At 47.2% G+C, this 10,519-nt stretch overlaps 1 protein-coding gene across 1 annotated transcript; it reads right to left on the bottom strand.

The window, feature by feature from the left end:
- Positions 1-2,492: 2,492 nt before the first annotated feature.
- Positions 2,493-10,112, bottom strand: PTGS2 (prostaglandin-endoperoxide synthase 2). The gene is made up of 10 exons (XM_066192191.1): positions 9,963-10,112; positions 9,500-9,616; positions 9,245-9,388; positions 8,675-8,818; positions 8,113-8,294; positions 7,222-7,305; positions 6,803-7,049; positions 5,566-5,852; positions 5,259-5,406; positions 2,493-5,115 (listed from the first exon to the last, which is right to left on the bottom strand). Exons 1-10 carry the CDS (start codon positions 10,015-10,017, stop codon positions 4,709-4,711), a joined length of 1,815 nt encoding a protein of 604 aa, XP_066048288.1. The 5' UTR covers positions 10,018-10,112; the 3' UTR covers positions 2,493-4,708.
- Positions 10,113-10,519: the final 407 nt, after the last annotated feature.

Raw genomic sequence — 10,519 nt, 5'->3', positions numbered from 1 at the left:
GGCCATCTCTGGCTCTGCTTTCTTGAGCTTTGGCTGGACATGAACGCTGAGATTTTCAGTGTGGATTCAGGATTTTCAGACAAGAAAATCACAGAATAGAAAAGCTGGTTGGGTTTGATTTTGGTTGTGATCAGTGTCTTGCCAATATTAATGAAAATATCTGGACTTACTCTTTAAGCAAGCACAGAAGTCCCAGATTTTATGCTAATAGGAAAAAAACGAGGATCAGAGGAAAGAATTACAAATTGAATCCAATCCTGTTGCTCCTCAGTATGTTACATGCAAACTGAAATCCCAGATTAAAGGAAGAGGAGAACTCAGCTTTTCCCAAGGAGAGTATCTCCCCTATGATATTCCTTTGGGATATTGCCACATTTCTGCCTTGTGTGGCTCTTTTCATGCGTTTCATGCAAAGGGAGTAGGATGTCTCAAATCACCTCCTTTTCCATATTTAGAGAATAAAGCTACAGCCTGCTCTTTTCTGTTCTATTTGTACATTCCTACAACATTATAGAACATTTCTATTCTATATGTGCATTCCTCCTGGTCTTCCAAAGGGAACAGCACAGATTTGCAATAAGCTTTGCAGAGCTATTCACCTATTTCACTGGCTGTGGACAGGCAGGGAACACGTGACAGATCCATTCCCTCTCTCCAGCGGAGCTACCTGTTGACTTTTCTGGATTGATGTTGAAAACCAAAGGATTATTTTCTTGTGGCCACTTGTTACTCAAAGGTCTCCTGGAATCTGGAAAAGCAGCTGCCTTGGGAGCTCAGTATAAAGCTCAGATCAGCTCAGGTGCAGAACCCAATCTGGTCAGGTGCCTGCAGGGCTCCAACTCAGTGCGTGTAAGGAATTCCTATGCAGTGGGCAAGAGCGTGAGTGATGCTGGGGAAAGCCTTTGGCAGGGATGGGAGGTGACCTTCTCCCAAATGACGGAGCTCTCATGAGCCTGGATGGACTTCCTGCTGAGCCCCCTCCTTTTTCACACTGCCTAGGGTGAAACAGTTCCCTCAGCCCAGGCTGGGGAGCAAGAATTTGGTAGGGCAGGTTTCCTCTAGGGAACATTCTTGTCTTTTGTGTCATCGGGACGTGCCCCTGCTCAGAGGGAAGGAGGAGCTCCTCCTCGATCAAACTATCTCAGCCATCATGCTCGAATCCATTTGGGCTGGCCCTTCCCTAATTAGGGCAGCAGTCACCCAAAACACCTTCTCCATGGATGATCCTGCAGCCGCCTGATTGCTGCCCGTCATCTCCCACTGAAACCACTGGCCTTGTCTTCACTCCTCCCTTGCTCAGTTTCCTCCCCAAACAAGGAAGTGGCAATTCACTTGTGGGGACAATGAACTGACTGGGTGTCAAAGGAAAAAGCCCCCACGTGTGGTCTGTACCTGCCCCCATTCACCCACAGACTGGAGAGGCACTGAAGCGATGCTTTTGCAAGGGTCCTGAGGATGTTGCATTTTTGGGACTGAAGATGGTCACTGAAGTGATGAGGACTGAGTGAGGAGATTTGCTGGAGGTGTGTAGGTGCCTGGGTACAGGAGGAATGCAAAGGAACTGTTTGTCTGTGGAGATGGAAATGAGCTCCAAAGCAGAGGCAGAACTGTCACTCTCAGGGCTGGAGAGTTGTTGGGAATATTGACCTGTGGGACACTGGGATGAGCTTCGACCAAAGAGCACTTTGAGTGGCTGGAAGGAAGGTGAGTCTGGGTGAAGTACTGTGGCTCTGGGGTTGGTCCCTAGGCAGAGGCTGTGAGAAGACAGGGCACCAATATTGGGATGGGGGAGTACTGAGGACAGTCAGCAGTGGGATGATTGAGGGGGCCTGAGGTGACAGAGGCTGGTGCAGGTGATGAGTGACAGGCAGTACAGTGATCCCCTGGGATGTCTCCTTCCCAGCTTCCCCTCATTTCTCACCAGAGGTGGAAATGTAGGGAAGAGGCCGGGTGGCCTCAGAGATGCTCACTGCAAGAGAAGGACACACTGTACAAGCTCCTGCTCCAGCTTTCACGAAGCACAGCCCTGCTCTAGTCTAGTGGTCACTTGCATCCCTAAGCAGTTTCCCCTTCTGGAGAATGCCAAGCATGAAAGGAAACAGCTCTGGGCTGATCTAGCCTGGGAAAAGGGAAGAGAGGAAGGGAAGTTGGTTACGCCAAGGCGGTGTTGTGCAACTCCAGTACTCTACTTTCCCTTTGAAACTGCCAGGGCAGTGCTGGCATCCCTGCTGTAGATAAGAGGAGCCGGCTCCTCCAGGGATGGAACACTGAAATCCCTTTGAGGCCAAAGGGAAAAAAAATATTCTGGGCAATTTAAGCTACAGATATCTTGGGTTTGACACATCAGAGAATTTAATGCTGCTGGTAATGCCCTGTAATTCTCCATGTAATCAATTAAAGAACTGTTCCATCCTAAATACTGCTGAAGGAAAACACAAACAAAGGAGCCAATAAAGTTAATGTTTTTGATTTATTTATATAAACAACTGCATTTTAACAACATCGTTGTCCTACAAAAATAAAGTGAAAAACAATTCACAGAATTTTAAATAAATAATCTCAAACATCCACACTTAGTGCTTGCAGAGTACAAAACGCAGAGTGCACAGGAATCCTTGTTGAAGCAGCCTGGAACTTAACCCAAGTGAGATGGTCTGAGGATTTCCACAGTACCTACCCCAAAATAACTCAGTCTCTCCAGACTTGCCTCCCTTTGACTCTCTGCCAAACCCTGTTCCTGGGCTGATGGCAGAAGGGTGCTCTGAAGGGTGCCCAGAGCTGGATCTGATGGACAATTTGCATGAGGAACAAGTGTCCGAGCAGTGTCTACTCGTTAGCACTTACAGTACCGACCACCTCTGGACACGAGGGGAGAGAAGGTTTTCCCTTCTTCGTGCTTCAAACAGAGAAAGGAAAACAAATGCCCTTCTTGCTCCCACAGCATCCATACCCAGGACCACTCCAGATCAGTCACTGGTATCGATGGCTGCAGGAGAGCTTGGTTCTGCTGCTCATGGCCACAATTACAGACCTACCCAGCACGAGGCATGGCTGGCTCTACACAAATCCATGAAAACAGAAGCCACAGACAAACTACACTGCTGCCAGAGCTGGTACAATGCACAAGCCTCTACAAGTGCTTGAGAGTTCAGATGAAATAGAAAACTCAAGTCCTTTTCCACAAGTAGTCAAGGAATTTTGGGCAGGGGCACAGAATACCCGGTTGCTGCTCTATTCCAGTCTGAAGTGACATTTTCTTTTTCCCTATAGTTCCCCAGCTGCTTTTATGGGTAGATCATCTTCTACATTTCCTCTCTAGAAATTAAAAAAAGATACCCTTACATGCAAAGTCTGAAGTCCTATACAAGATCCTGTGTAACCTGTGTGCCCAGATGAGACTAGATATTTTACTGCTGGATTAGGACAAACATGACTAGGAGATTTTGTGCTGGCCAGTTTTAAAGAAGCTTAAGCCACTTACTTAAAATACCTCAGTTTATAAATTATAAATAAAACATTATCCCTCTTCCCCCACCCCCAATAAATAAAAGTACAAAGAGCATGTACAGCTTGTGCACACACGCAGAGCTACCTCCTGTGTCTGGAAGTGCTGCTGAATCTCTTGTGTTCAGTTCACTGTGTATTTACAGAGCTGCTCAGTTTACAGCCCCCCTGTTTTTGGGAGCACAAAGCCACAGCACACCCTAACTCCAGCTATATTGTCCTTCTGTCCTTAGAGTAACAGACATTAAAATTACATTATCAAGTAGACCAGAGAACTACAGCTATGAAAAGAATCCCAGTGCCTTAGGCTAAGGTTAAGTCCTCCCCAGAGTTACATAATAAAAACATCCCTATCCAAATGCAAACAGCCTTGAATTGCAGCCTGAGAGTCAGTTACTGCTAAGTTCAGTATCTCATTCTCACCCCTTACACAACAAATACATCTGCCACACTTCCTTCAAAAAGAAGTAGAATCCAGGAAAAGTACTATTTTCTTTAAATATTTAAAACATTAAAAACATTTGTTTAAGGTTGTTAAAAAATTACCTTAAATATTTAAAACATTAAAAATGTATTTTTAAAAAGCTGTAAAAAATTGACCTTTATCTAAACTCAGATGTGGATTTGCACATAAGAGACATTAAGTTATGATACAAAGTGCCCTATCTGCAGCGAGGGAGAGGTAGTATCAACAACAAATGCAATGCATTTTTCTGACCTTACATAAAGAAGTGAGTCTCAAGTATTTTTTTTTTTGTTCATTTTTGAGTGCTCATATGAAAACCATAGTCTCTTCTGGCTATTTTCATTAGGTCAGATTTTTTCTTGTACTTTTAGGTCAATAGCTGCTTTCAAGTTGCTGAGAAAAAAAGTAGCTTTTGTAGTGTTATGTGACCTATGAAAACTGCCAGACAGAATCACCACCACTCCCCTTCATCAAGTATTAAAACAATAGTAAAAAGAAGGTGGAACCTCTATCCACTTTGGAATACATAATTCTGTTACAGAAGATTTTAAACAAGGGATTCACCACTGTTAAGCTGAAACACAGAAAATCCCTTTTGTAAATGGAAGCCTTACCTCAGTAAGGAATTTAAGGCAACCCCCACAATGAAGATGCTCAAGTTGTTTTTTTTTTAAAAACTAAGCCATAAATAGAATAAATAGCGCAGTTAAATAAATAAATAGATAGATAGCTGGGTTTCTACAGCTCAGCAGAGCGCTCTTTCAGCAGGAGCGTGGGGTTGATATCTTCCATGGCAGTTTTTGAGGTACTAACGTTAATCGTGGCCTCGGTGGGCTCGGGAGGCAGGATGTGGAAGGCAGTGAAGGGACAGCCCTTGACGTTGTTGCAGATGAGCTTCTGCAGGGAGGCCGTGTTGACGATGTCGAAGCCCACCTTGCCCCCGAAGGTGCTGGGCTTCCAGTACTCGGGGGAGCAGATGGCGTTGCCCATCAGCCCCTTCAGGGAGAAGGGCGCCCCCATCTCCACCATGGTCTCGCCAAAGATGGCCCCAGGCCGGGGCTTCTCCACCAGCAGGCCTGGGTACAGCTCCATGGCGTCGATGTCCCCGTACAGCTCCTCCAGCTCCGCCGCCATCTCTTTTTCTCCTGCAACGAGGGAAAACTCTAAGTGGAAGAATCCCATTTTCTGTGCAAGCCTGTCCTGCTGAAGCCCAGCAGTGAAACTGCAGGACTCTGTGGGCATCTTAAGGCAATGTCCCTCATGTGCTGGGAAGGATGAGGACTGTTACCTGTGAGCTCTTCGAAGGATCGGAATGGTTTCAGCATGAAGCGTTTCCTGTACTCATTCAAAGACTGGTACCTCATCTGCCTGCTTTGGTCAATGGAGGCTTTTGCCACTTTCTGTACTGCAGCAGGAACGTTCTTCCCACCAGCAACCTGTTCATGAAAGAAGAAAAGCTGTAAGATCTCCTGATACGAGTCCCGAGGAAGTTGTGCCTTTCCAGTGATTAGTTTTAAATAGCTTTATCCCATTCCTTTGTCCCAGCCCCAGCTCATGCCTCTGTCAGTTCACCACCAACTTGAAGAAGGACCTACCCTGCCAGCACTTTGCTTGGAGAAAGATTTGACCATATGGGAGAGTCCGTGCTCCAGCATGATGGAGTTGTTGTAGAGGAACTGCTGGAAGGTGTACTCCTGGTCATGGATCTGGAAGGTGTCAGGCAGCAGTGGGTGCCAGTGGTAGAGGGTGTTGAACTCGGCTGCGATGCGGTTCTGGTACTGAAACTTCTGGTTGAACAGCAGCTCAGGGTCAAACTTCAGCTTGAAGTGGTATCCGCTCAGGTGCTGCACATAGTCCTCTATAACGATCTTGATGGTCTCTCCTGTTGGACAAAGGAACAGGAGAGAATGTTGGCACTGCTTCTCCTCTGTGGCAGGGAAAACACCATTTCTGAACTGTTCTAAAATATACTACAGTGATCAGGACAACAAACACTTTTCTGTCATCTCTCCTAGAAAGGAATTAATGTATTTTATGTAACTAAGAGGTAGAACAGTACTTCAGATCCCAAGAGTTCTGGGCTGTGGGTAGTGAGGTGTTTTCTACAGCCTGTTTTCCTCCTCCCAAGACACAGTTCCTTGCTCCCTCCACAGAACATACACACCAGTATTTACCCTGTGTTCAGTTATACAGTATCTCTAGGATAGAGGGAGGGGATAATGAAGAAAATTGATGTCTGAAAGCAAATCTCAGCTTCTGAACTACATAATACAATTGTCTTGGTTTATGGTTTCAGTTTGGGCAAGGTTTTTTCCAGCTTAGAGCACATTTACCGTTTACGTAAGATGAAATACCACTGGACACACAATTAGACAGGAGAACTATGCAGAGTTACATTTTACATAACCGTCTGAACTTTAGATTTAATCACAGCCATTCTTTGAAAGCATACCTGAGCTGACCCAACCCTAGGGAAAAAAAACCAACCCAAAACCCCGGATCAGGGAGCCTGAGGTCATCCAGCGAAAAAAAAAACCTGAAACCCCGGATCAGGGAGCCTGAGGTCATCCAGCCTCACAGGCTTTCTCTGAGCAAGGAACCTGAGCTTCCTGTCTTCACTGCTTTCAGTTCTGCTTCCCTCAGATAAGGGAACTGAGTGTCCCTGAGTCTTCTTCAGTTCCATCTTTAGCAGAGCTAGAGGGAAGCTGCACCTCAACACAACCCCAGCGACCATGAAGAGGCCACTCACACGCCAATTTAGGGGACAGCTTCCCCCTCACTCCAGCCATGCAGGCTTGAGCTGGAGCTGCACGCAGCAGCAGGGGCCCTCACCTATCAGTATGAGCCGGGTGGTCTGGAAGAGCTGCTCGTCATCCCAGTCGGGGTGCTGGCGCTTGAGCACGTCGCAGACGCGGTTGTGCTCGCGCAGCCAGATTGTGGCGTACATCATCAGTCCCGGCACCAGCCCAAACACCTCCTGCCCCACGGAGAACTGCAGGTGCTCGGGCACGTGGGGCGGGTACAGCATCTCTGCCTGCGTGTCCCGCACCGTCGGAGGGTACATCTCTCCATCGATCATCTGTGCGAGGGAGAAACAACAGGAGCTGTGAGCTACAACACTTGGGTTAAGCTCTGTCGACTCTCTCAGCTCTGACTCACACACTTCAGATCACCTACACCATGCACACAGCACTAATTTAGGTAATCTGTGCCATCCAGGAAGAAGGTAGGAATTCTGTGCTAAGACATACCTGGTATTTTAGCTTTCCATCCTTTCGAAGCCTCAGTTTAAGTTGTCTCTCCAGAGTCTCTCCATAAATGTGGTTCAAGTCAACCTATAAAATAAAAGCATTTGGGACATGAAGCCATCCTGCATTTTTTGCTATTTTAGGCTAAGTCCCACTTCTATGGATACCAACAGCAGTTCACCCCCTAGATGTTTACCTTTTAATTATATTACCGCTACCTTATAAGTATCATGCACCGATATTTAAGATGAAGCCAAATTATTTCCTGGCAACTGGAGCCAACTCTGCGTAAGAGGAGGTTGTTACAATGGCAATTTAAAAGGGCTCTGTTTAAAGTGTCAGCAACTTTTTATTATGCAGACAGCTTTCTATATATACACACACAATTTATAGCTTTGGTTTGGGCATAAGAGTGACACTTATAGTGAAGAACTCTTCGTCCAAAGGATGCCTATCTTGTAGGTAAAGATCTTAAATCCAAGTCTGCTTTTGAAGTTCTTTTTAAACTAAGGCTATTAGCAGTACATAAGCCATACTTAGGTGCTGGATACAGCTCTAAGCAACTGACAGAGTCCAGAGAAGTTTTGGATACTCACTACATCTACCATGCTTTAGGTGAAAGCAGATTTTTGGGAACAACAAGAGATCACTGGGCAGGTATTTTAAACAGAACCACTTGTGCAGAACACACGGTTCTGACCCAGGAAGAGACGCTGCCAAACACTGGAATTTGGCCTGAGGAGCAGTTACAGAAGGAGTAATCCCATGGGGTTGTGGCACAGTGTGTGCACAGCTGTTTGTGTCCCCTGGCAACCTGCAGGGTGCCATTCCAGCCATTCCAGCCTCCCAGGAGCTCCCTAAGAGCACGAGCCGTGTCCCCAGCTGTGACCATACCCCGTGGCCAAGCGCTCTGGTGAAGGCAGGGCCCCGCTTGTGGTCCGTCTTGAAGAACTGGTGAGTGAAGTGCTGGGCAAAGAACGTGAACATCACGTTTGTGCCTTGCGGGTCGGGAATAAACTTTCTCCTCAGCAAAAACTTCTCCACGATCAGCTTCGAATCTGGGAGCTCTTTCTTTCCTGTGGGAGAAACAGACAGTGAGATACTCAAGACAACTCTTTATGCAATACTGAAGTTTATTCCTAACAAAAAGGCTTAAGACTTTCACTGGAATATAATGACAGCAGCATACAAACAAGGGGGATTAGCTACTTTTCTATGCTCCCTTTCTTGATTTTATTAGAAATTTATGAATTCCCTGCTTTTAGCATACAACTCAATAGCAAGAACCAGAATAATACCTTTTAGATCTTTAAACAATACATTCAAAACATGGTTATTCCTAAAGTCAACTACATTGAAAAAAGGCTACAGGCAAGCAGGTCTCATAGGAGCTACTACTTATTTTTTCCTCTTAGAAAAGACCAAGCAATCATTACGTGTCTGGTTTATTCCTCACCTTTAACACCCATTGGTGTTGGGCAGTCTAGTCCTACTGGTGGAAGGCTTCTCGTGTAGTAGGAAAGATTGGAATAAGCTTCCCAGCTTTTGTAACTATAATCACTATTGTAAGTTGGTGGGCTGTCAATCAAGTGTGATCTTGCTGAAAGACAAATTAGTATTTGGTTATTTTTAACTGTACATTTTAGTCTCAAAAAGTAACTCACAAAGCCAGATCTTTTGCATATATTTGGCAGCAGTTGTAAATTCTACACATATCAGTTCCTGATGTTAAATATGATTACAGTTACTGAATAACAGGACTGGATCCTGGCTGATCAGCTTGATCTCACTATTAACAGGAGCAATGGGGTGCCAAGTTCACATCAGCAAAATCCTGGACTCTTGCAGAAAACAGAATCAAGCTGCACTTCAGCATGTTTCATACAAGCCTGCATCATGCAGAAGTCTTAAATTTTGGTGTTTCAACTTCAGTGCAATTTAAGCTGCTTGGTTTGTAGACAGATCAATTCAGTGCAATATTCTGGAGTAAGCTTTAAGAGGACTGGAAGAGATAATTCACACTTACATGTTAGTACATATCTCATAATAGCATCCCGTAAGAAGGGAATGTTGTTGATGATATTCCAGGCTCCTTGGAAGTGGGTGAGGATGTAGTGGACAGTGTTTGGTGATGGTTTCAGTGCTAGCCTCAGCCACGTGAAGAATTCCGCTGTGAACGACAATGGGAAAGTAATTATTAATTAGCTCATGGAGGATATCCTGCAACGCTGGAACTGGATTGTGCATTTCATTTCCAGGGAGAGGGGTGTGGGATACTCACGTGTGGTGCAGTTCTGCCCGTAGAAGCCTGTCCTGGTGCAGTCGCACTCGTAGCGATCCGGCCCAGCGGTCATGCAGACGCCTCTGTTCTGGCAGGGGTTCGAGCAGCAGGGGTTGGCTGCGGGGGAACCAGAGCCCGGGTTAGCATCTCTGCCATACACTCCCACCTTCCCAGCACTTTATACAACGAACGAGAATGCCCTGGAGTTTAACGCTGATCAGGAAAGCATCACAGCGACCATCCATCCGCGGTAACCTCTGGGCTACCGGGGAGCAGCTTTTAAAAGCCCTGGAATTCGCCTCTTGTCTGCTGCCAGCAACAACCCCCCTCAGAAGGGGAGCTCATCCCTCGCAGGCCAGCAGGGTCTGGCAGCCACACACAGCAGAGAAATGGCAAGAGAGCGAGGAGCACGAAAAGCAGAAAGGCAAAGCGCGCGGGAATGCGGAGCGCGGGGCGGACTCACCGGCGCGGCCGGCGGCCAGGAGCGCGGCCAGCAGGGCCAGGGGCAGCAGCGACATGGCAGGGCTGGGCTGGGCTGGGCTGGCTCGGCAGCTCGGAGTGCCGGCCCTTGCTGAGCATCCGTATTTATGGCACTGCCGAGCGGAGCCGGGCTGAGTCACTGGCCGGAAACAGCGGCTGGGAATTTTTTTTTTCCCGCCCTGGCCCGCCCCGGCTCGGGCAGGGGCGAGGGATGGCCCGTCAGCGGCCGAGCGGGCGGCACGGGGCTGGCGCCGAGCCGCCCCGAGCTCCTGCCGGCGCGGGGCTCCGCTGGTTGACGCCTTACTGCTTATTTAATTCATTAGGCCGGAGCTCGGAGAGCTGTCATCGCACGCGGGCTGCAGAGCACTCGCGCTGCTGAGCGCCACGCACAGCGGGAAGGAAGGAATGCTGGAGGGAATTTAGTTTTAGTTTAGTTTTACCAAATCCTGTTACTGAGCATTTTTGGACCAAACAGTGGCTTTTACCCATCACTTTTCCTTTAAATCCCCCCCTTCCCCCCCCAGCCACCCCGACCCCCGC

This window comes from Chamaea fasciata, unplaced genomic scaffold (assembly GCF_029207755.1).
Source record: "Chamaea fasciata isolate MVZ Bird 193981 ecotype frontalis unplaced genomic scaffold, bChaFas1.0.hap1 SCAF_10, whole genome shotgun sequence".
Taxonomy (NCBI): Eukaryota; Metazoa; Chordata; class Aves; order Passeriformes; family Sylviidae; genus Chamaea; species Chamaea fasciata.
The sequence above is the reverse complement of the archived record's forward strand: the minus strand, read 5'-3'. Positions and strand labels throughout refer to the sequence as shown.

Bases quoted from the DNA above. Each gene is read 5' to 3' on its own strand.
- PTGS2 (XM_066192191.1), bottom strand. From the start codon at position 10,017: ATGTCGCTGCTGCCCCTGGCCCTGCTGGCCGCGCTCCTGGCCGCCGGC. The intron at 9,389-9,499 runs GTGAGTATCCCA...TGTCGTTCACAG, and splicing joins CGGGCAGAACTGCACCACAC to CGGAATTCTTCACGTGGCTG. The intron at 5,853-6,802 runs GTGAGGGCCCCT...TTTGTCCAACAG, and splicing joins CACCCGGCTCATACTGATAG to GAGAGACCATCAAGATCGTT.